Here is a 23778-nt window from a genome sequence, read left to right on the forward strand (position 1 = left end):
GGAGGGACTGGCTGCTGTTTGCATGTGCAAATGCAAAAAAAAAATTGGCAGCAGGGAGCAGGAAACCTGTTACACTGAGACAAGGAGGGGGGTGGCTGGAAGTTGGCAGGCTGCTTAAACCCAGCTGAGTTTTGCCCTTTTGTGACAAGGCCATGGGGGTGAGTCCTGGTGCAGGCAGCTTTTGCCTTTCCCAAAAAGTGCCGGCAGAGCATCTCTTCGGTTGCTGTGAGCCCTGTGATGCTCGGGCAGTGCCAGTGGCCATGGCCAGGCAGTGTCCTCCTGTTTTTCTCTCTTTCTCTTGGGACACTTGTGGTGCTGGGAGCATCAGCACATGTTCAATACCTGGCTAATGGCCAGGCCAGGTCTGTTCTGTTCTGTGGGATAATAAGTCACTGTGCACCCTGGAGCAAGTGCCACCCCTGTGGCACCAGGGCTCTCTCTGTCCCTGGCTGTGGCAAGAGTCTTCCTCTGCAGATTTAGCTCATGTCTGCAAGTCTTCCAGTCTTTCCCAGGAGAAGAGGAGCTCTTTGCTCCCTCTAAGATGCTCCAGCCCCCTTGAACAGATGCAGAGTCTGTGCATGAAGTGGATGTTTCGGTGAGGTCTGTCCTGGCAAGCCCCCAGCTCAGTGTCCCCCAGATAGGTGTGACAGGGAGCAGGGGAGGTCTGGCTGGATGGCAGATGCTGCTGCTGCTGCATCCTGGAGCGTTGGGATCTGCAGCTGGAATAACTGGCTGGGTGGTGGAGCGGTGCCAGCCCCTTCCCGCGGTGCTGAGAGGGGTTTACGAGGCCCGGGAGGAAGCACTTGTTAAACTCTGGGATTTGAGAGCATCGTTAGCAGCCAAGCTGGCAGTGCTGTGTAAGGGATGTGAGGGGCTGGGAGCCAGGGCTCCCTCAGCCTCAGTATTTCCGAAGCATCAGAGCGTGGTTGTGTCCAGCAGATAAGGGAGCAGGAGGAAGAAACGCAGCAGGAAAAGCAGCTTTAAATGTGTTTCTTTTTAAGGAAGCACTAGTGCCTTGGAGGGCGGTGTTGGGTGGCTGGCAGTGGATGGGGCAGCTTTCACCTGTGCCCACTGTGCCATGCCAGGAGAGCCAGGGATGGTTGTTTGTCTTGGACACAGAAGATTTTCCACGGTTAACAGCTTCCAGTCGGCCCACAGAAACCTGAAGCAGGGTTAAGGCTGGCATTAGGAAGCTCGGATTACTTCAACATGGGGACGTTCTGGGTTTTTTTGCAGGAAAGAGGCAAGATGGGGGTGCAGGAGGACTTTGCAGGGAAGAGGAGAGACTTGGTGGGGAAGGGGATGCAGCACAGCAGGCAGGGCACCACCAGGGCTTGGCTGGGGGTAGACTTGTAAACTATAGACAGACAAAATTAAGCTTTAACAAAGCTTTAAATGCAGAAATGAGGTATCCCAGTGCAGGATACCCCTCATGGACCCCTCGTTGCTCCAGGCTGGGTGCTGCTGCGCACCTGCATGTGGTTGGTCTCGGTTTGGGGTTTGCTATCCCCATTCCCAGGGTGTTGGGTGCTGCCAGTGCCATGTGCTCTGCTCTTGTCCTTGCAGTTGGTGACAAGGTTCCAGCAGACATCCGGATCATCGAAATCCGCTCCACCACCCTGCGGGTCGACCAGTCCATCCTCACAGGTGCGTGTGTGCCTCATGGAGCAGAGGCAACTTCCTTCTGCTGTCTTCCTGGAGGCAAATTTTGGAGCTGATGCTGGGATAAGCACTTTGCTGGGGTGGGAAGGAGTGTGAGAGCAAGATTTAGATGATGCTTGGACCTTCCCAGGTGCTCAAAGTCACGGCATGGGTGAGATGCGTGTGGTGCTTGGGTATCCTTCCTGCAGAACACAAAGCCTGGGGCTTTCCAGTGTGACATGTGGGTTTGGCATTCCCATGGTGGATGTTTGGATAGTTTGGTGCTGCCCTAGAGCGCTGTGGGGTGTGTGATGCAGGCTTGGAACAGGAATGAGCTGAGGCTGGAGAGGGAACATGGGTGGTCCATCTCTCCCCTCTTGTCTTGGCAGGGGAGTCTGTGTCGGTGATCAAACATGCTGACCCCATCCCTGATCCCCGGGCTGTCAACCAGGACAAGAAGAACATGCTTTTTTCTGTAAGTCCCTTACACCTGTCTCCACCCCTCCTGTGGTTTTCCAAAGTGCAGAGGCTGGTGGATGTGCGAGATCTCTGAGCAGAGAAAGGAAGTGCATGCATAAGACCTAAATCCATAAAAAGAGCCCCAAATCCATAAAAAAATAAGAACCTGCTTCATTTGGATTTCATTTGGGCTGTGGTACGTAAGGCTTTTAAATACCTTGGGCAATATCAGAGCACTTTTTTTTCCGTCAAGTAGGATGCATTATGGATGGGGAAGAGGTTTGTGGTTGAGCCTGGAGCTATTGCAAATTTGGGTTTCCTCCTTTCTCATCTTCTTCTCAAGCAGAAGTCGATTCCTTGAGGGGTTACAACTCACAGGAAGGGCTCTCCTGCTCCTTAGGGTGGGTTTATATAAAAACCCAAGATGTCCCATTTTCTCCCTTAACCAAGATCTCACGTTCTCCTTTCACAATGAGCAACCCATTTCCCTGCTCAAACCAAGAGGTTTCATGCCCACATACCCACTCTGCTCCTTTCCTCCCCTCCCAGGGCACCAACATTGCAGCTGGGAAGGCCGTGGGGATCGTTATTGCCACCGGGGTGTACACCGAGATCGGGAAGATCCGAAACCAGATGGTGGAGACGGAGCCTGAGAAGACGCCCTTGCAGCAGAAGCTGGACGAGTTCAGCCAGCAGCTCTCCAAAGTGATCTTCCTGGTGTGCATCGCCGTCTGGGTCATCAACATCAGCCACTTCAGCGACCCCGTGCACGGCGGCTCCTGGTTCCGGGGCGCCATCTACTACTTCAAGATCTCGGTGGCGCTGGCGGTGGCCGCCATCCCCGAGGGCCTGCCCGCCGTCATCACCACCTGCCTGGCGCTGGGGACACGCAGGATGGCTAAGAAGAACGCCATCGTGAGGAGCCTGCCCTCGGTGGAGACCCTGGGCTGCACCTCCGTCATCTGCTCCGACAAGACCGGCACCCTCACCACCAACCAGATGTCTGTGTGCCGGGTGAGAGCCGGCTGGGCTGGGGTCTGCAGGTGCAGGGGTGTTGGATTATACACTTTGCTCATCTATTTCCTAATTACAATACATAAGAGTATAGTATATATATATACATATATGTGTGTACATATACATATGTGCATATATATAAGATTACAATATGTAAGTGTTTCTTGGCCCATCAGCTTTTGCCACACGATGCGGTTAATGCTTTGAAGCCAGTCATCTAAAATCACCCCTCGTGGGTCCTACTGCAATGCATCTTTCGTAGTTCTGTTTCTCTTCTCTTAGAAAGAATAGAAATAGTTCTATTTCTATCTCTCTATTTATTTCTCTCTTTCTCTCTCTAAATATCTAGTCTTATTTGCAAGGCTATCATCTGAAACTTGTTTCTGGTTCTATTTCTCTCACAACAATGTCTGTCCTATTCCATGGCATTTCTAAGTCAGCATTTTCTATCTTGAGGTTTGCGTACAGATACATATACCATGTGAGCCTTCGGTCAGGCTTTGAGAATTCTCTACAAATCTATTTCTTACACAGGGGAGATGCTTAAGAGCAACCCATGCTGTGGTGATGGGCTCTGTGTCCTGCTCACCAGAGCTGTGTCACGTTAGGAATGTGGGGGTGGGCAGGGAAGAGGGTTTATAGGAAGCCTCGAGGTTCCCCTGGCTGGGGTCTATAAGGATCTGGGCTTTTCTTGGCTTGGGTGTAATTAGAAAACTCGTTTTGATCAGCACACCACTGTGGAGGTGCTGTGTTGCAGTCTCATTTCAGGGGTCACTTTCCAGGGAATGTTTCTTCCTGCTGGGATGTGACGCTGAGACGGAGCTCGTGGAGATGCTGATGCAATCAGCCTCCTCTGCTCTCTTGCTCTTCCTCCCCGTTTTTAACCTAACCAGTGAGAAATCCTGGACCACGCAAAATTACAAAGTCTGGACCCATGGAAAGCATTTCTGATGGAAGGAGCACTGGGGTGGTTTGGTGAAGAGTTTGGAGGCTCCTCATCTACCAGAGAGTTTTGCTCCCACATGACTGGCCATGTGGAGAGGAGACTTGTTAGGAAAGCCTGGACCATCTGAGTATTTCTCAGTTTTCCCATTAATCCATGAGTGTCAGGAAAGCATTTTACATGGCTTTGGCATGTTGTTTTTATAAAAGAACCTTGGAAAATGTGTTGCTGTGGGAAAAAAGGGACCTGGCCAGCGTCCCTCCTCTCTGACACGCAGATAGTCTGGTGGGAAGCCGTGACAGTGCTGCAAACTGGCCACAGGCTTTGGCCACTGGTTAGCTCAGCACAAACTGCAGAGGAGTGGAAATGTCTGGTATTTCTGCCCTGTGAATGATACAGGACAGGGCTGGAAGAAAGTAGGGACCAAACTGCCTGTGTCTCACGTGAGGAGGAGGTTCCCCCCACCCCGTTTTCAGGGCCAGTGATGCAGTGAAGCAAGGACAGGGTGACCCCAGTGCTTAGGGTCTCCCCTGAGCTCTGCCCACTGCAGGAGGAGAAGGAAGAGGGACCATGCCTTCCCAAACCACTTCCTACCTGAGGGTCTGCTCTTTGAACCTGGGGAGAAGTGCCACCATCCCCTGCAGTGTGGCACAGTCAGGAGAGTCAGAATGGTGACACTGAGGCAGGGACAGGGACAGAGTGGGGCAGTGGCATTCAAGGGTTTTGGGATCAGTTGTCATTTGCCGAATAAACTCAGCAGCTTTGCAAAAATGAAAGAAAAAAAATCAATTAAGAAGTCAAAGTATCCTCCAGCCCCTCTGCCCATCACCCCGTTCCTGTGTCTGTTTATTCACTTGGCTGGATGCAGTATCTGTTTATTTACTTGGCTCCCAGGGCACAACACTGGGAGAAGGGCTGGCCCCAGGAGGCACAGGCAGGGCTGTTAATGTTTAATGGACAGGGATCCCCGTGCTGACGTGGGCAGGACGGGGCTGCCGGGCCCTGGGAGTGGCAGGTGGGGAAATATTTGTGCTGGGCAGATGTTGGTGTGTCCAGGACACGCTCCTGTGCCAAACAGCCAGCTCAGCCACGGGGGTGAACAGCCAGAAAACCCTGTCAAAAACCTGGGAAAGTGGATTAATGGAGTGTGATTTCATTAACTTGCCCGTTAATTTGGTGAGCAGGCTGCAGGGCCTGTTGCTGAGCGGGTCCTGCTCACTGTCTCACTGCTGGCATCAGGTCTGTCGAGCCGGGAAGTGACTCCTGAAAGGCTTCAGGGCTGGTTTTAAACCCTCAGCTGGGTTTCAAGAGCTGTGCTGTGCCTCTGGGTGCAGCAGGACACACGTGGGCCCAGGTGGTCAGCAGGGGTGAGTCTGTGCCCCCCAAAGCCCCCCAAAATGAGGTGCTTTGTGCTGGGGACTTCATCCGCTCAGGACGGCCAAGACTTGGGCGCTTTTTTGCTCTGACCTCAAGTCCACCCCAGGTTACAGTAACCAGGCCACAAACCCACTTAGTAAGTCAGAGAAAACCTGTGGTTTGTGTCACTGTATGGTCAGCTAGGGGTCTCTGAGATCACCGTCTCCCCCAGCCCATGGAGGAACCAGGAACAGCCTCCTCCCAACCATGGAGCTTGGAGCTGGGAGCAATGGGAGCCTGGCAGGAGGAGAAGGGACAGAACAGTATCACAGCTCTCTCTGCTCTCACATGTTTAAATCACCCTCCTAAAACTTGCAGCACCCTTTTATGATTCCTACCTCAATTTTCTGGGAAGGTGGCGTTTGAAAATCAGGATCCAAAGTGGAGATGTGGGCTAGGAGTGGGGGGGAAGATGCTGGCACCCCAAGTCTGGGAGGAGGTGGTCGGTGATATTTGGCTGTCTCTGGGATGGCTGCTGGTGTTTTGGGGAACAAGAGCAGAAAGGGGTTTATTTTCCACAACGCTTGCAGCAGAGCCTGGACATGCAAACTCCCGTCCCTGGTGCAGGTGCCCAGGAACTTTGTGGGCACTGTTTGCTTTGCAATCTCCGGGTCCCTGTGCCTTGGCTCAGCACTGTTCTCTCTCTAAACCTGCCCCTAATTACTGGGAGACCTGGCTGGGGGTCCCCAGGGCTGTGCCAGTTGCCAGTGGGTCCCTGTTGGCTGGGGCTGCTTCCAGTGCAGGAGGAAAATGATGCTGATCCATGGATTGATGGATGGAATAGTGACTGATGATTACAGCTCTTACAATCCCAGACAGCAATCCTGCCTTGTCTGCCTCTCGATGAGTAGTTCTTTTAAAGACACTACAGAAAATACAGAGTAGTGGAGATGAATCCTTCACACCTGTCCTCCCCACAAGCCCACAGCTGCTGCCATGTGCTGCTCCAGGGATGGTGCATCCCCAAGTGCCCTGTGCTTCCTGCAAATGCACACCAGCAGCATCCAGCTGTGTGATACAGCACCAGGCCAGGGCAGGATCCATGGGACAGGAAAGGAGGAGAGGTGCTGGAACCCTTTGGGAGAAGGGTGCACTCTTTGTGAGCATGTAGTTACATTTTCCTTCCAGCCTCTCTGGTGCATTAAAACCCCAAATCACAGGCATGGCTTTAAAAGGTTCAGGGCAGGTTCAGGGGGAAGCCCAGGGGTGCTGGTGGCTGCGTTCCCCTGGCTGGATGCTGGAGCTGCTGGTCACTGTGCAGTACAAGAGGCTGGGCAGCCCCTCTGTGAGCCTGACTTGTCAGCAGCCTCCAGCTGAGCTGCAGCATTCCCACCTCCTTCTATTGCTCCTGATATTATTCATATTATTTTTGTGATGGAAACTTCACCTCTCCTCTTAACTTCATAAGACACAGCTATTTCCTCTGGACTGTTTCCACTGCCCACAAACCTGCCCACTTCTCAGCCTGGAAATCTGCCAAAACATCCACAGGCTCAGAGACCTGGGCTCTGCAGCCTGGAGAAGAGGAGGCTCCAGGAAGACCCCAGAGCCCCAATCCAGTGCCTAGAGGGGCTCCAAGAGAGCTGGAGAGGGACTTGGGACAAGGGCCTGGAGCAACAGGACAGGGGCAATGGCTTTAAGCTGAAGGAGGGGAGATTAAGATTAGATATGAGGAGGGAATTCTTCCCAGTGAGGGTGGGGAGTCCCTGGCACAGGTTGCCCAGGGAGGCTGTCCCTGCCCCTGGATCCCTGGCAGTGCCCAAGGCCAGTCTGGACAGGGCTTGGAGCACCCTGGGATGGTGGAAAGTGTCCCTGGCCATGGCAGGGGGGTGGGATGAGATAAGTTTTAATGTCCCTTCCAACCCAAATCACTCTGTGATCCTCTGATCACACCACAACCCTGCAAACACCCTGGCTGCCCCCAGGCTCAGCCAGTCACGCAAGCTGGGAGCAGCAGGAAATTTGATATAACCTCTGGTTTCTGTGGGTTATGTAGCACCTTTTTTTAAAAGGCATGGAAAAATAAAGAACTTGGAATGGTTGGTTTTGGGTTTTTTTTTTAATTTTATTTTTATTTCCCTTTTCCCTTTTTTAATAAGAAGGACAGTATTGTGAAAGTAATAATGGTTTTGTAGCCATGAGCATTTGAAAACAAACAGGCCCTATCAGGCAAACCCATCAGTGGGGTGGGTGCTTTCAGCTTTTTTAATAAATGAGTCTGGTTGCTGTTTCAGGAGTCCATTTTCTGAAGAGGCCAGGAAATTTTGGCTCGCTGGAAGGCTGATGGCATTGGGTGTCTCGAAAAAAAGATGACGGGTGCTTAGCCTTGGTGGTTCCTTTGATGTTGTCTCAGACTGGGAGCATCACTGCAGGTTCTGGGCCTGTCATCTCCTGGGGGTTGTTACCAAAGGAAAAAGGATGTGGTTTTGCTTTCTTTCTTGAGTTTACACCCACTGCCAGAGGAGCCCAGTGCCTCCAGAGGACCTGGGACACCTCTTCTGCAGCACTTTGGCTCATTATCTTCTTCAAAATCTTTCAGGGACGCTGATGGGCCTTCATGGTGGGCCCTGGGAAAGGAGCTGAGGGCATTAGCCCAATAAACAGGGTGTCTGCAAACAGCTGGGAAGTCACAGGGAGGTTGTTTTGGGCTCAGAATTACTCACACAGGAGATGTATGCTTTGAACCTGCTCATTTGCCTAAGCCTGTAAAATGGGGAGGTGAGAAAACCAAACCCACTGGGATGTCCTGGTGTTAAACATGCTGGGAGTGTGCTCCCCTGAACGTGCCCTTTACTGTTTGGCTTGGCCCTGTCGTACCTGGGGACACCTCCTGTATGGGGGAGGCTCACACCTGCCAGCACGGCTGCGCTGACTGTCCTTGTATTATTGATAATAATTAACAACAATAGCAAATTAACCTCTGTTTGTTGCCAGAGGAAACGTGGAAGGCAGAGAAGTGGGTGGTAGCTGGAGCTGTTGCATTCCTGGTGCTGAGTGATGCCTGCTGATTTCTCCAGCATCTGTAGCTTCCCTCTCCTGGGGAACAAAAATAACCAGAGGAAAACAAATAGAGGGAAAACAATTATTTTGAGACAGGTTGGAGCAGGACAGTTTTCCCTGCACCTGCTTTCTGAAGGCACTCAGCAAGTTCGTGGAGCTGAGGAGGGCAGCACTTCTCTGCAGCCAAATTAAATCCTGGCTTCTCCCTGCAGCCAGGGACATGCATTTGCCAAACCAGTTTTATTTTTTTATTTACTTGTTTATTATGTTGCTTTTTGGCTTCAGTGTGGGTCATAAACAACGAGAAATGAGCATCTCTGAACTGTTTCCTTGGCTGGGGTCAGGCCCTGCTCTTGTTCCCAGGGGATGCTGCCCTCAAAGGTGGGCTGTGCTGGGAGGGGACAAGAGGGCACTGGGAGAGCTTGGAGAGAGGGAAGTTTTAATTTTATTTAGAGTTTGAGGGATTTGTCTCATGACAGCAGCAAAATAGTAACTGGAAGGATTTTGAAAGGCAAAAATCACTTAAAACAGAATGTGGGAGATTTTATGGCTAACCAGGGTTTTATTGCTGAGCTGAGCTGTGATCCCAGTAAGGCACAAGGCTGGTGGCTGAGAGCTGGCTGGGAAGGGGTGGCAGGGGCAGCTGCTCAGATCCTGCCCTGCAGAGGCTTTCCAGGGCAGGAGTGGAAACCTTGACCCAGCTCCTTCTCTGCTCCAAGAAAAACACAGGCACCTTCTCAAGAACAGGCTCAGCCTAGGGAAGGAAAGAGCTGGAGGAGGCGAACATGAAAAAGGCAGAGGAGAGCTGGAAGGATTTGGGGACAGCCAAGAGTAGTGGTGACCAGGCCTGAGCCTGATGCCAGCAGGGCTGCAACTGGGACAGTACCAGCTGGTGGGTTTCCAGGCTGGGCACGAGGGTTGTACCAAAGATTTGCTGCCTAATGCTCTGTTTCCACCTCTCCTCCTGGCAGATGTTCATCATGGAGAAGGTGGAGGGCACCCAGTGCAGCCTGCACGAGTTCAGCATCACCGGCTCCACCTACGCCCCCGAGGGACAGATGTGAGTGAGGGTCCCCTCCCCTCCACAGGGACACGGGGTGGCCCTGGGCTGGCAGCATGGTTGGGGAAGATGGGAGGGTGGGGTTCATGGCCACCCCATGAGCTGGGGAGAAAGGAGGCGTTTCCCTGGTGGTTTGCAGTGCTGTCCATGGGGAGACCCACTGGGCACTGCCGTTTGGCCACGCTGGGCTTGCAGGTGTTGGGTGATTGAGTGTACTCTGCTGTTCATGGGGACCAGGGCAGTTGTTTCACTGTCCCTCACATCCAACCCCACTTGACTTGGGTGGTGTTCACCCTGGCTCTGCCTTCCCACCACTCAGCAAAGGGGTTTCCACACGCTTGGCTCTCCCTTTGTTAGCAATCCCAATCAAACGAGCCCACCTGTGAGCCAGGGAAGATGACAAATGTAGGCATGGTGATGACCGAGGCTGTTTGCAGGAGATGATGACTCTCCATATTTCTGGAGCCTGCACAGTTTGGGCATTGCCTGGTGGCTGCTGCCCCTGCCCCAAGCAGAATGCAGGGAGGGCAGCTTGCCCAGGAAACCACCAGCAGTGGGCAAGGGGACATGCAGACAGCTGAAACCCCTCAGGGAAGGTGCTGCCTGAGCCCTGTGTGCGCAGCAGGGGTGGCTCCCGTGGCTGGTGTGCCCAGGGCAGGATCCTGCTGGTGCCAGGGTGTGTCTCAGGGCAGACTGGGGCTTTGCAGAGCTGCAGCCAAGGGCAGGGAGTGGAAGCTGGGGGCTTTACCCTGAAGCATTATCACAAACATGGGGGTTTCTGCTGTTGTATTTATTTATTCCTGTTCCTTTGGAAGGAGGGGGTGGCCCCCAGTGTGGCAAAGTCTGGGAAGAAGGCAGATGAGAAGCTCAGCTGGTGGTGGGGGCACTCTCTGCTCCCCTTTGCTTTGCTCAGTGATCCCAGACACATTTGTCACCATGGTCCCTCCTGCTCATCCGTGAAGCAGCTGTAACTCATCTCAGCCACAGACTTAATTTCATGAATATTCATAGAGCCAATTTGATCCTTGGCTAGGAATCTCCATTAAAAACTTAGCCAAGTCATAAGCTGGTGTCAATCAGCGCATTTCTCAAAACTGAGGAGGAGCTGGGGGCTGAACTTGTACCTGCCATCCTCTGAAGCTCAGTGTCCCCTCACCTCTGGGGACTACATTCAGGGCCACTGTGTTGGTCTGTAGCAATTTGTGTTGCTCCTGAGTTTAGCTTTAGCCCTGTGCCTGCATTGTGTATGAGGAGGGATGTGTGGCCTTGCTGAGGTGTCACGGAGAGACGCCCCTGTCCCCCAGGGCTGCTGGGACTGAAATGCTTGTTTGCTTTAACCTGGCCTTGGCAGGAGGATATTTCCTGCTGGGCCTTGGGTTTGCTCACACAGCACCCAGGCAGCAGCACCTTTGCTGATGTTTTTCCCAGCACATGGGTCTCGCCTGGCTCCATGCAGGGACTGCTGGCGATGGGGCCGTAACCTCCCATCCCTTCCCATCCCTCCCCAGCGATATCCAGGGGATCACATGCTGCAAAAGCTGTGCTTGGTGTGTCTGCAGCTCCCTCCTCCACCCACTGTCCCTTCCTGTGAGCCCAGGGCCAGGCAGCATCTCTGGGCAGGAGCAGTGGATCTCTCTTCCCACTCATAGCCCAGTGCGGCTTCGTCTCCCTCAGCAAACAGATTTTTCAGATTTTCTTGGCTGCTCCGTGTTTTCCGCTCCCGAGCTGTAACAAGGGCTCCAAAATGTTCTTTCCATTGGGAACCAACAGTGGAATAAGCTGATCCTAGTAAATGCCTGACAAATTATTTTTCCAGCCAGCAGATGACCGGCTGGGTTTATACAGCTCTAACCTGCAGTTACCTCTGCTGGAACCAGGATAATTTTTTATTTCCTTCCAAACCACTGCTACCATTCCTACCACCAGGCGAGGAGAAGCATCTGGCTTGCCTGGAGTGTTCAGGACTGCTCTTTTCCGTAGCAGAGAGCTGCTATTTAGGAAGCAGAGATCACAGTTCACCAATTGCTTGGAAGCAGTCACAGCAGTGCAGCTGTTAAAGCTCTCTGCTGCTCCTAAATGCTCCCTTGGGTTCCCTGTGGAGTGTGAAGCAGCATCACAGGGAGGGGAAGGGACTTGCTGTTGGTTCCACAGCTCCTCTGGATTCCAAGCAAATGGAAACCCCTGGGGGAGTGAATGTTAACATGAATTTCTTTGCCCTTTTTCTGGTCCATCACCTTCATCATCAGCCTGTGAGCAGCCCTTGCTTGCTCCTTTGAACTCCTCTGCAGCCCCCCTTATTCTGGGCCACTTCCAGAATTTATTTGCCTCCTGTGGTATTTTATTTGCAATTTAGTCCTGCCCCATTTAATAAAGTACAAAATGGGAACCCAAGGATTTATCGCCAGCACTGGGGCTTTAACTGGGCTGTTGCTTCCACTTTTACAAGAGTGATATATAGGCTATATCCCCCCCTGGAAGGGATCTTTAGGGTGAGCTGACTGTGTCTGAAGGTGTGAGCTGGTGTAAGGCCGTTGGGGTTGTTTTCTGCCCGCAGCCTGAAGGACGAGCAGCCGGTGCAGTGCGGGCAGTACGACGGGCTGGTGGAGCTGGCCACCATCTGTGCCCTCTGCAATGACTCCTCGCTGGACTACAATGAGGTGTGGGGGCACCAGGGCCAGGGCAGGGTGGGGGGATGCTCCTGCTGTGCTTCAGGGCAAAGCCAGTGGGGTTTGTCCCTTGGGATCCCCTTCCCTGGCTTCAGCTCATCCCATCATCAGCAGCTCAAGGGGATGCTCTGGTGTGGTGGGTGACAGCATCCTTGGGGTAGCAGCAGCATGTGGAGGATGTGCTCTAAAGCTTAAGCTCTTTTTTCTGCCCTCTAGTCCAAAAAAGTCTATGAGAAGGTGGGGGAAGCCACTGAAACAGCCCTGACGTGCCTGGTGGAGAAGATGAACGTCTTCAACACGGACCTCAGCAAACTCTCCAAGGTGGAGAGAGCCAATGCCTGCAATTCAGTGAGTGGACATCAGCCCCTGTGAGCTACAGCACTGGGGACAGGAGGGAGAGGAGGGATTTAGGATGTCTGATATTCGGGCAATAAACACTTGCAATGGTCTAAGGGACAGATTTGGCACAAGGATGTGATTTCCAGGCTCTCATGGTGAGCTGTTTTTGGAACAATGGCCCTGGGGGGTTGATGCCAGGGCCTTGAGGACCAGCATACATGGAGCTTTGGAGCAGGTGATTCCTGAGGCTCCAACTCAGTCCAGTCCCTGCTCAGGCAGGAGAGACCCTCTGAGTGATAGCCCAAGCTCTTGGCTGCACATGAGGAGTTTTGGAGTTATCTTTAGGTGCCCAGTTTGCATTGAGCAGCCACCCTCCAACATGAACCAAACCCTATTCCCCAGAGCCTTGCCAGCCCCAGTGACACTTGCTCCTTGGAAATGTCTATTTTTGACACGAAAATATCTTGTGCTGACTATTCCCCTACTCCAGTGTCTCCCCGTCCTCCTGGGTGAAAATACACTTTATTTTGGGTCTGTATTTCCTCCTTTAGATCTTATAATGTCTTTCCTTGCTCAAAGGGCTCTCTGTTCCAGCATTTTTCCCCGGATAGGTCTGTGCAGGTTGTAATAAATCTCCTGACTCGTTTCTGACACGGAAAGCTTGTAAGCTTTTAGCCCTGTCCCATCCTTGCTGGCTCCTGTGGCTGCCTTTCTCCTCCCATGCCGAGGGCTCAGCAGGGTTGTCAGCCAAGGCAGAGGGCACCAGTGTCCCTGGCACGTCCTGGCTCAGCCCAGTGCTGTTCCTGCAGGTGATCAAGCAGCTGATGAGGAAGGAGTGCACCCTGGAGTTCTCCCGGGACCGCAAGTCCATGTCCGTGTACTGCACTCCCACCGGGCCTGGCAACAACTCCACGGGCAGCAAGATGTTTGTCAAGGTAAGGACAAAGCTCCTGCAGGGTCCAGCTCCCCCCTGCACCCCCAGCAGGATTTGGCCCTTGAGATGGGCCAAATCACAGGACAGGGAGGATGCTCTGCAATTCCTCTCACACTCTGTCTGCCTGGGGATCCAGGATCCAGCAGGTAGGCTGGCGGGGTCAGTGAGGAGGTGAGTCTTTGCCACGCTGATTAGGGGAAAAAAGGGGGTGAGGTGATTTAGAGGGAGGAAGAGGTGCTGAGTGTGCTGGTGCTGGGCAAGGGAGAGCTGCCCTCATGCAGAATTTGGGCATTTGTCTTTATTAAAGGCTTGGACCCTCTGGATGCCAGTAATGCCCAAAGAATGATGTCCAGTTTTCCACTGTAACCAGAAATAAAATCGTTCCATAGGGCATTTTCTTCCCAAGAAAAGAGATGCGGTGGAATTTCTCCCCGCTGACTCTGAGAAGATTTGGATATTGTTGTTCCCACTGGGAGATGATCTGGGTGGGTGAACTCTGCCCTCCGGGTCAGGCGGGGACCCTCTGAAGCGTCTGGATCTGTGGCCCTGGGCGAGCTTTTTAAGAGGTGCCACAGAAGGATAGCAAGTTGTATATTAAAGAGCAATGTCAGGGTCCTTTGTAAGGTCAGAAGGGCTGGGGTGGGATGCTGGGATGCTAAAGGAAATGTTTTCCTGAATTGCAAAGGCATCACAGGCATCCGCCGAGTATCCCATGTTTTTTCCGCACCGATTTACAGCCCTCATCCCCTGGAGGTCGGAGCAGGGATCTGCGGGGCGGGAGTATCTCGGGCAGATGTGCAGGTTTTGCAGGAGTCAGCTGGCTCTCCAGCAGACCGTGCTCGTGGTGACCTGGGGCGGATTTGTGCTCCGGGGTGTGATCCCGGTGTGCTCGGTCGGAGGCTGCCATCTAGTGCCCTGAGCCACAGGGCCGGGATGCGTGCAGGATTTGGGGGAGATTTCCTCTGCCTTTGCCCAGACGTGGCGGTTTCCCTCCCTCTGGCACTGCCCCTCCAGCTCGGCTCCATGCCCTGAGCCCTCCGCTCCTCCGCAGGGTGCCCCGGAGAGCGTCATCGAGCGCTGCACCCACGTCCGTGTGGGCACCGCCAAGGTCCCGCTGACGGCCCCGGTGCGGGACAAGATCCTGGGCAGGATCCGGGACTGGGGCATGGGCATCGACACCCTGCGCTGCCTGGCCCTGGCCACACACGACTCCCCCGTGCGCAGGGAGACCATGCAGCTGCACGACTCCGCCGCCTTCGTCCACTACGAGGTACGGCACTGCAGCTTCCTGCCTTATCCCAAAGTTTCCCCGTACGCTCCCGGCTATCCCAGCAGTGTTTTCCCCGCTGGTTTCTCTGTGGGCAGTGTAATGGCTCGTCTCCTCTGCAAGGATATCCTTTTCTCAATCTGAAGGATAGCAAGCTCACTGAGCATGTTTTTCCAGTGGAGTGACTGCTGAGAGAAGGCTTTGGAGACCATTTGTGAGGGATGGGGAGGAGGGGAGCAAAGAGAAAACCTGAGGAGGAGCAGAGGGGATGGCAGCATCCTGTTGGATTGGGGCTGTGTGCATCCCTGAGGCGGTTGGTAGGAAACCTCTTGGAAGTTTATTCCCAGGGGAAATCCCTGTGAAGGCCAGGGTGGTTTCACAGCACGGGGTGGTGGGGCGGATGTGAATGCCTCCCAAGGGGTTAATGTGGGTCTGGGGTGTGTTCCTCCTGCCTAGAACAACCTGACCTTTGTGGGCTGTGTGGGGATGCTGGACCCTCCCCGCAAAGAGGTCACCTCCTCCATCGAGATGTGCCGCAAGGCCGGCATCCGCGTCATCATGATCACTGGTGACAACAAGGGCACGGCAGTGGCCATCTGCCGCCGGATCAGCATCTTCTCAGAGACTGAGGACGTGACTGGCAAGGCCTACACGGGCCGGGAGTTCGATGAGCTGTCCCCCGAGGCGCAGCGCCAGGCGTGCCGGGAGGCGCGCTGCTTCGCCCGCGTGGAGCCGGCACACAAGTCCCGCATCGTCGAGTACCTCCAGTCCTTCAATGAGATCACGGCCATGGTGAGCCCTCGGGGACAGCCTGCCACCTCCCTGTGCCCTCCTCCCCACCCCGCTCGGTCCCTTGCTCGCTGAACCACGGCTTTGTGCAGACAGGTGACGGCGTCAATGACGCTCCGGCGCTGAAGAAGGCGGAGATCGGCATCGCCATGGGGTCGGGCACGGCCGTGGCCAAGTCAGCTGCTGAGATGGTGCTCTCTGATGACAACTTCTCCACCATCGTGTCAGCTGTGGAGGAGGGCAGGGCCATCTACAACAACATGAAGCAGTTCATCCGCTATCTCATCTCCTCCAACGTCGGGGAGGTCGTTTGGTGAGAGCCTCCCGCACCGGGCACCATGCTGTGGGAGCAGCAGTGGGGGGACACATCCCCTGGGGCAGGTGACCTGCAGTCAGCAGCGTGTGGTGCCCAAACTGGTAATCCCAGGCACCATGTCTCATTCCCCAAGGGCAGGGAGATTTTATTTTTTTTGTCGTTTTACAATCCTGCCACCCTGCAGGACCTGTTTTGTTAAAGTATTGCCTGTTTAAGCCCGTGCAAGTGCCTGATTTGGGTGCAGGTATTTGTACACAGGCTGTTGTCACCCAGTCGCAGCTGTCCCTGCTCCTGCCCATCGCTCCTCAGCAACATCGGCACTCCCTTGGGATCACTTGGGCATCCTTTGCCCTTGCATTTCAGCATGGGTGTTTGTGCTGGCAGTGGGAACCTTTGTGGCCGTGGGGATGTCAGTAGCTGGGTTACAACTGCAAAGCAAATTTTAATAGCAACAGAAACAAATTTTAGCTGCAAAATTCAGTGCTAGGGTTCAGGTTCCTCATCAGGGGCTGTGGGTTCATTTGCAGGACTTTGGGTGAGTATGCAGTTTTGGGGTTTGGATCTAGATGCTCTCTCCCCCTTGCATGACACAGAACCCTGGCTGCCCAGAGCTTGTCTAATTTCATATCTCTTATTTTTTTCCCTGCAGCATCTTCCTGACAGCCATCCTGGGCTTGCCTGAAGCTCTCATCCCTGTGCAGCTGCTGTGGGTGAACCTGGTGACGGATGGGCTGCCAGCCACTGCTCTGGGCTTCAACCCCCCCGACCTGGACATCATGGACAAGCAGCCCCGCAACCCCAAGGAGCCCCTCATCAGTGGCTGGCTCTTCTTCCGCTACCTGGCCGTTGGAGGTGGGTGCTGTCGGTGCAGGTGGGCACTGTGAGGATGTTGGAACCTTGGTCACTGGGGATTTTAGACTTTCTGTGCCGGCAGGCACTGACTCCTAAGAAAATACTGCGTTTGACTTGAGGCTGTGGAGAAGGCTTCTAAAATGGAATGATAGAATTGGGATTACGGATGTGTAGTTTGAAAAGAAGTATGTAACATCACGTGGTGGAAAACTTAGAGTTTAGGGTTTTAGAAAATAGCAATATATATATAGCAAGATGTAGTTTTTAGGGTGGAGGCTAGTCCTTTTTCACTTCTTTCCTCATGGGTCTGGGTGGTATTTTGGGATTGGATAGGAAAGTCCGCATTGTGGGCCACGGGCGGTTGGTTATTGGGTTAAAAATAAAAACAGTTTAGGTGTTATTTTTTAATTGGACATTTTACCCTTAAAAGGCCTTGTAGAGAGAGAGATAGGAGCCTGGGTGTCGTGGGGGCTGGGGTAAGGGTGTCTCTCTCTCACAGTGTACGTGGGCCTGGCCACAGTGGGTGCGGCGACCTGGTGGTTCCTGTACGATGCCGAGGGACCGCAGGTCTCCTTCCATCAGCTGGTGAGTCAGCAGGGGAACAGGCTGACAGCTGGGTGGGGGTGTGAATTCATGTGTTGGGGTCTTTCATCTACCTTTCCTCCGTGTTGGTTGTAGTGTTCCCAAATTCCTAGTGGAGATGACAGTAATTTAAAACAGAAGCAAATTCTCTCCCCTCAGGCTGCTTCCAGCCTTGCTTCTATCACCAGCATGATAATGAAAGTTTCAGATTCAGAAAGATTCAGAGAAACTGAAAGTAGCTTCTGTGCCTCATCCCATATTGGAAGGGATCTGTTCCCACATTACATTACTGTAGCTAATGTGAAAACTGCAGGGTAGGGGCAAAGCAGGTGCTATCATGTCCCAATGGCATGTGCCATGCAAGATGGATTTCTGATTGAGATATGTGCTCAAAACCCTTCCTAACTGCACCTGAGAGCCTCAAAGCCACTGTCCAGCCATGCCCCTAAAGTCCAACCCCAACAGAAGCTGGGTCACTGTGGGCAGTTTATTGGTTGCTCTGAACTGTGGGATATCTAACAGCAACCCAGTTCATCGCCTGCCCCCCAACCAGTCGACTCTTCCTCCTCTCTCCTGCCTTTCCTGCTGCTCTGCCATGTATTTACCAGCAGTTTCCTGTGCTGACAGAGGAACTTCATGAGGTGCACTGAGGACAACCCCATCTTCGAAGGAATCGACTGTGAGATCTTCGAGTCGCGATACCCAACGACGATGGCTCTGTCTGTGCTGGTGACAATCGAAATGTGCAATGCTCTGAACAGGTGTGGTGGCCACAGGGCTGCTCTCTTTGCTCTGTGCATGACTGATTTTGTGCAGGGTCTCTTTGAGCCTGTGTGGGTGGGCTGAGGGCTTGGCTTTGGCTCAGCAGAGCCATTCAGAGCATCCTCACAAGGGACCACTGGGTTTTCCATAGAGAAGCTCCTCCAAGGCAGTGTGCTGTGGCTGAGAGCAGTGAAGGAAGGACTGGATCTGCATTTGTTAGTGATTTGGTCATTAATGATTGGCCCTAATCCATGCATTGCTGGTTGTATTGGGCATCCACATTCAGTTTGCAGCTAAGCCTGATGATGAAGAGCCTGGAAAAGAAAGGTTATAGCAGATGGCCTTGTATGCTGGAGGGAAATGAAGTTCCCAGCATGGGCAGATGCAGGGAGGTTTCTGGGGCTAACGTTGTCCCCTCACTTTCACAGTGTCTCTGAGAACCAGTCGCTGCTGCGGATGCCACCGTGGCTCAACATCTGGCTGCTGGGGGCCATCATCATGTCCATGGCTCTGCACTTCCTCATCCTCTATGTCAAGCCCATGCCTGTGAGTGCACTCTGTCACCTCCCTGTGCCTTCCGTGCACAAGGACGTCCTGGAGCAAACTTTGGGTCTGGAAATTTCTGGGGTGGTTGTTTCCAGTAGGTGCCCATGGGACCAGGTCCCATGACTTCACCCAGCATGGAAAATAGGAGTCATTCTGCCCCATGAGCCCTCCCTATGGGCAATGCAAAGGCTCTAGATATATCCAGAAGGTTGTTCAACCCTTAGGGGTTTTCTCCTTCCTTTGCAAGGTTGGAGATGCCTCAGTTGATGCCCAAAGGTGCTTAAGATGAAGTGTGTTTCTGTACCCAGGAGGTTGCATTGTCCCTTGTCACCTGCTAGGCACCTGTGAGCACATAAACACACAGTCCTACCTTGTGCCTCACTTTCCCCATTTGCAGGAGAGGTGAAGAACATATTTTTTTACTCATCTTGGCCAAGAGCCCCCTTGGATCATGATAGACCTTGAAGAAATCCTCCTGTTGGGGCTGTCTGGATCCTCCCTCTTTATACCTGGGATGACCCTCTCTCAACCTTTGCCATACAACAACGTGATCCTTAAAACAACAGAATATCCCACCTGCTTCCCTACTGACATGTACAATCCTTTCCCCCTGCAGCTCATCTTCCAGGTGACCCCCCTGAGCTGGCCACAGTGGGTGGTTGTGATGAAGATCTCCCTGCCTGTTATCCTGCTGGATGAAGGACTCAAGTACCTCTCCCGCAACCACCTGGATGGTGAGCACGGTCTGCACCACCCCGGGTTAGGGTGGCTCTGTGGCATTTTGCTTGGGGTTCCTGGTGGCTTTGTGGACCCCTTGCTCACCTCCTCTGCTCGTGTGATGTCTGTACCTGCATGTTCACCCACCTTTGCTGTACAAAGGGGCTTTTTCTCCTACTCCCTTCCTTCCTGGTGCCACGCCTGGCAGAGCAGTTGGTAATTACATCTGCTGGAAATGCTCCCTTTGGAGCTGGAGCATTAGATAAATCTGCCACAGGTTATTAATTCAACTCCTCTCAAACCTCCAGGAACTGGATATCTTTGCTCATAAAGCAAAACAAATCAAACACTGATTTCTAACAGGAACCCTTTCTTTTTTCCTCTCAGATTTCCACCCCCCTCTGTCCATTCTTATTTTGCGTTGGAAACCTCTGTGCTAAGATCAGTTGAGAGCTGAACACCTTATAAACTGGTTTTAATGGGGTTGCCCTTGGCCAGCTCCGCTCAGGATGCAGCCCTTGGCACAAGCAGAGGAGAAGCAGCTTCTGTGACACTGGAGCAGCAGTTCCCGTGTGCTCCTGGGCTCCGTGCTGTAAATCACAGCATGTCTTTGGGCCGCCCTCCAAAGAGATGATTTCATCTTTTCTTTTGTTTCTTGCAAAAGACATTGCTGTGGGGGATATCTCAGCACTGAGTTAAGCCCATGGGTTTTCCTGGTGGTGGCTGCAGGCCCAGGGCTGCCGAGCAGTGCTGTGCCTGCCACAGGGGTGGCCCCTCTCCAGGAAACAGGATTATTCATTTTTTGGTGGTGAGCTTGCCCTGACAGTGATAGCAGGGAGAAGAAGGGCAGGAAAGGCACTGTCCTTGCTCAGGAAACCTCTGGGGGCAGATGAACAATCTTGAGTGTGAGGACTGGTAGTCCTTCCACACCATCACCTTGCTCAAACCATTATTCACCCCTTAGGCAACCTGTGTCATAGCAATCCCCTCTTTTTTCCCTAATCCTGTAATAATGACCCAAAAAATCTGTGCAAAGCCACTCTTGCCTTTCTGGGCTGAAGGCAGGTTTGGCCAGCCCTGTGAAGGAGGGCTTTGGGGTGTTGTAACAGCTGCATTTGGTTTCTCATGGAGTAGAGCTTTGCAAGTACCTGGAAATATGGGATGGGAAAGTATTGCAGGCAGGAGGTGATCTCAAAAAGGTCTCCCTCTCCATCAGTGTGTCCCAGTGTGCAGGTGGTGCTCAGCTCAGCCTTTCTTCCTGTGTTGAGCAGAAACTCAGCAATTGCTCAGAGAAACAGAGGTGCAGGGCTCCTGTTTTTACAAAACAGATAGAAATTGTTTCTAGCCCGTTCTTATTGAATTGTTTCGTCTCTCATCAGACAACCAGGTCTGTTTTATCCCACGATTACGAGCCTGTAGAAACAATTGTACAGCACCGCACCAGGCTGGGGTGTAGGAGAGCTGGTTAATGTTGCATCCCATGCATGCTCTTGGTCTTCACTTCACCATCTGCGGTCTGGGGCCGAGTCGGTCTTTCTCCCACACTTTGTATTTCTCTATAAAGTCTCAGCACTGTTGGATTTCTTTGGCTCTGCCTGCACAGCTCCAAGCACAGCAAGGTTTCCGGTAGGCACATGATCCTCTCAAGTGCCATCACAGCAGCTCAGCAGCTCAGTTTTCTCCTCCCATGGCATGCTTACAATGTTTCAGGTCCTCTGAGCTTCCCTCATCCCCACAGTCACGATGCTGCTGATGCTCACGGGTTGCTCTGTCTCATGAATCCAAGGTTTCCCATGCAGCTCTTCTGTCATGGCTGTGTGGCAAAATCACCACGCTTAAATCATCAGACTTGAAACTCTTCATCTTCGTGATTCCTCTGGCCTTTGAAAAGCAAAGGAAAGAACCTCCAAAAGCCACTTTTATATGTGGTCTTGTGATTTTTTTACCAGGCATTCTCAGGACAGTAAGACCCAAGATGAGCGGGGAAAACCAGGTGAATACCTGCAAGACTCCAGAGCAAGGGTTGGCTTCCTTACGTGTCTCATCCCTGAATGCTGTATCCCTGTGCTTCCTGCAGAGTCTTGCCTGAGTGTGGTGGGGACCTGCTTGGAATGTGTCTGGGTGGACATGACTTAGATATAGAACAGAGATGCAATAATAGAGCCAAGGGACTCTCCCCAGACAGGGTCTCCTTTCCCACAGTGGCCTCTGTGTTTTGTTTCAAAATAAGGCCTAACAAGCCTGTGAAGTAGCTGCTTGATGGCAGTTTTGGCCAGGGGCCAGGCCAGCACTTGATCTCTGCAGGACAGTGCTTGGGGATGGTCTCCAGCATGGGACCTTCCAAGGGGTGGCCAAGGGTGTTCAGCTGAGGGATGCAAATGTATAGCTGCGAGTTCTGCTGATTCAGGTTTGGCATGGAAAAGTTTCTCCTTTGATGAGATTTATGTAAGTTGTGTTTCCATTATGCTGGATTTTCCTTGCCCTTGAAGTGGCAGAAAGCTGAGACTCTTCAGTTCTCACTGTGGTCTCAGTGCTTTACATTCCTCTCTCCATCACTCTGCTCATGTCCAGCCTTTCATCTCACAGGCTTTGCATATCTGGCTGCCTTCATTCCTCTCTGGCCCCTCTGAGGTTTCTGCTGTCTCGGTTTTGGGAGCTGCAGACGTTCTGGTCAGGAGCAGGGAGATGTTCTCAGGGGTCTGTCACACACTGGCAGCCTCACAAGGGCTCACCACCCTCAGGGACCTCTTGCTGTAGTATCTAATATTTCCCATGCTCTATGCATTCAAGTGTTTGTTCTCTCTGAGTCCTGTGGCATGCAGGAGGAAGGTTTCCAGGCATCTGTGCCAAGGCCTTGCAGAAGTCTCTGTCTCTTTTCTGAGTGGTTCTCAAGAAGTACCAAATCTAGGGGGGACACTGAGATAACCCTAGTGCTCATGTTCCTCTGTGCAGCATCAGCCCACTGCCGAGGCCACCCTGCTCCCCTCCTGCACTGTCCCTGGACCTCCTCATGTTCACTATCTCAAAGCAAACCCCTCACAGGTGTTGGAGTTGCTGCTGGGGTTGTTCTCAACACATTCAGCAGCAGGCCCTGTCTGGGTGCTGAGCATCACCATTTCTCACCTGTGTAAAAGCAGGGACAAAATCCCAAAGCAGGTGTTTTCTGCAACACAACTACATGCCTGCCCTGACAGCAGCAGGGCCACTGAAAATCAGGAGTTTGGATGCACAGGATTTGGCTTGGTGTCTTTTGTGGCAGATTAGCATTCAGGCTGCTGTTTGTCCTTGTGCTCAGTGAGGGCTGCAGCCCCTGGGGTCATTTTGCAGGAGGTGCAAGATGGTGGCCACCCCACCCTGTTCCTGTCCCCACCAGGTCCCTGCTCCCTCTCCCATGGGCAGCACAGTGCCCTGCAGTCTCCTGCCACTGCAGCTGATGTGCAGGTGAGATTGTTCCCTTGGGTGAACATCTCCACCACCAAGGGAGCTTTGGCCACTTCCCTGCAAAGCTGGCTTCAGCATCCTCCCAGAGGAGAGTGGCTGGCAAACGTGGCAGTGCAGTGACAAGTGCATCACACTCCCTGCCAGGGCCAGATGGAGCTCTGCATCTGAGGCAGCCCAAAATCAGGACCAAAATCTCCGTGTCCCATCACAAAAAACCCTCCAGCATATAGCAAAAAGAAGCTGTTCACCCTCATTTTCCCCCATGTACCTGCACCTGGGGATGAGGGAACCCCCCCAAAACTCCCTCAGGAGCACAGGAGCTGCTGCAGCTGCCCGTGCTCCCTGCAGAGGAGGCAGGCATCCCTCTCCCTGGCACGGCAGAGCTGGGAGCGAGCGCCTGCGGCCGTGGCCTGCCCTTGTAGGGTAATCTGTGCCTGGAGCTACCTTGGCTGGGTGCTGGCAGAGGAATGTGTCCCCATGGGCCAAGTATTCCCTTGAGCTGTGGGATGCCCTGCAGGAGAGCGGTGCTGCACCTTCCAGTGCTGGAATCTCCAGCACGGGATTTTACAGCTCTGCTGCCTTGCTTTTTGTTTTTATTTCTCCCTCTCTGCTGTTTTTTTCATATGTGTCAGTGTGTCATGCTTTAGAAATGGAAGAGCAGAGGGAAGCTGCCAATGTTGCTGCCCTGGTATTGCAAAGGGGTGGGGGAACAATTTCCCTTTTGGTTTCCTCCTGGGGTCCAGAGTCTCAGCTGAAGCTCAGGGTGCCCTGGTGTGACAGGGGAGATGTGCAGTTTTCACAGCTACAAGGGCTGCAGCGTTTCCCTTGGTGAAGGAAGTGATCTGAGCTGACAGTGGGAGCCTGCATCCCTCCAGCAGCACTTTTTACCTGTTGAGGAAAGTCAGAAGCAGTAAGGAAAAACCTCCCCAAAAGCCTCAGCTGTCCTAAGGGGGGAGCAGACCTTGGGGGAGCTGCGCTCGCATTGTCCAGTTGCTGGTTTGCAAGTGCTGAAGGGCTGTGACACCCTTGGT

General features: G+C 53.0%; 1 protein-coding gene across 5 annotated transcripts in view; it reads left to right on the plus strand.

The window, feature by feature from the left end:
• Window positions 1-23778, plus strand: part of ATP2A3 (ATPase sarcoplasmic/endoplasmic reticulum Ca2+ transporting 3) — a 54524-nt gene that overhangs the window by 24037 nt on the left and 6709 nt on the right. For 2 of the 5 annotated variants that reach the window (XM_066201674.1, XM_066201677.1), the window contains exons 6-21: window positions 1567-1647; window positions 2031-2116; window positions 2650-3114; window positions 9448-9536; window positions 12091-12193; window positions 12419-12550; window positions 13351-13476; window positions 14527-14745; window positions 15199-15534; window positions 15624-15844; window positions 16497-16699; window positions 17199-17284; window positions 17909-18042; window positions 18472-18589; window positions 19206-19323; window positions 21256-21299. In XM_066201674.1, coding sequence (XP_066057771.1) covers window positions 1567-1647; window positions 2031-2116; window positions 2650-3114; window positions 9448-9536; window positions 12091-12193; window positions 12419-12550; window positions 13351-13476; window positions 14527-14745; window positions 15199-15534; window positions 15624-15844; window positions 16497-16699; window positions 17199-17284; window positions 17909-18042; window positions 18472-18589; window positions 19206-19323; window positions 21256-21299 — 2561 coding nt within the window. Of the gene's footprint in view, window positions 1-1566; window positions 1648-2030; window positions 2117-2649; window positions 3115-9447; window positions 9537-12090; window positions 12194-12418; window positions 12551-13350; window positions 13477-14526; window positions 14746-15198; window positions 15535-15623; window positions 15845-16496; window positions 16700-17198; window positions 17285-17908; window positions 18043-18471; window positions 18590-19205; window positions 19333-21255; window positions 21329-23778 lie in introns of all 5 variants that reach the window. The other 3 variants (XM_066201678.1, XM_066201675.1, XM_066201676.1) reach the window with 3 other exon arrangements.

The sequence above is a fragment of the Chamaea fasciata genome, unplaced genomic scaffold, assembly GCF_029207755.1.
Source record: "Chamaea fasciata isolate MVZ Bird 193981 ecotype frontalis unplaced genomic scaffold, bChaFas1.0.hap1 SCAF_21, whole genome shotgun sequence".
Lineage (NCBI taxonomy): Eukaryota > Metazoa > Chordata > Aves > Passeriformes > Sylviidae > Chamaea > Chamaea fasciata.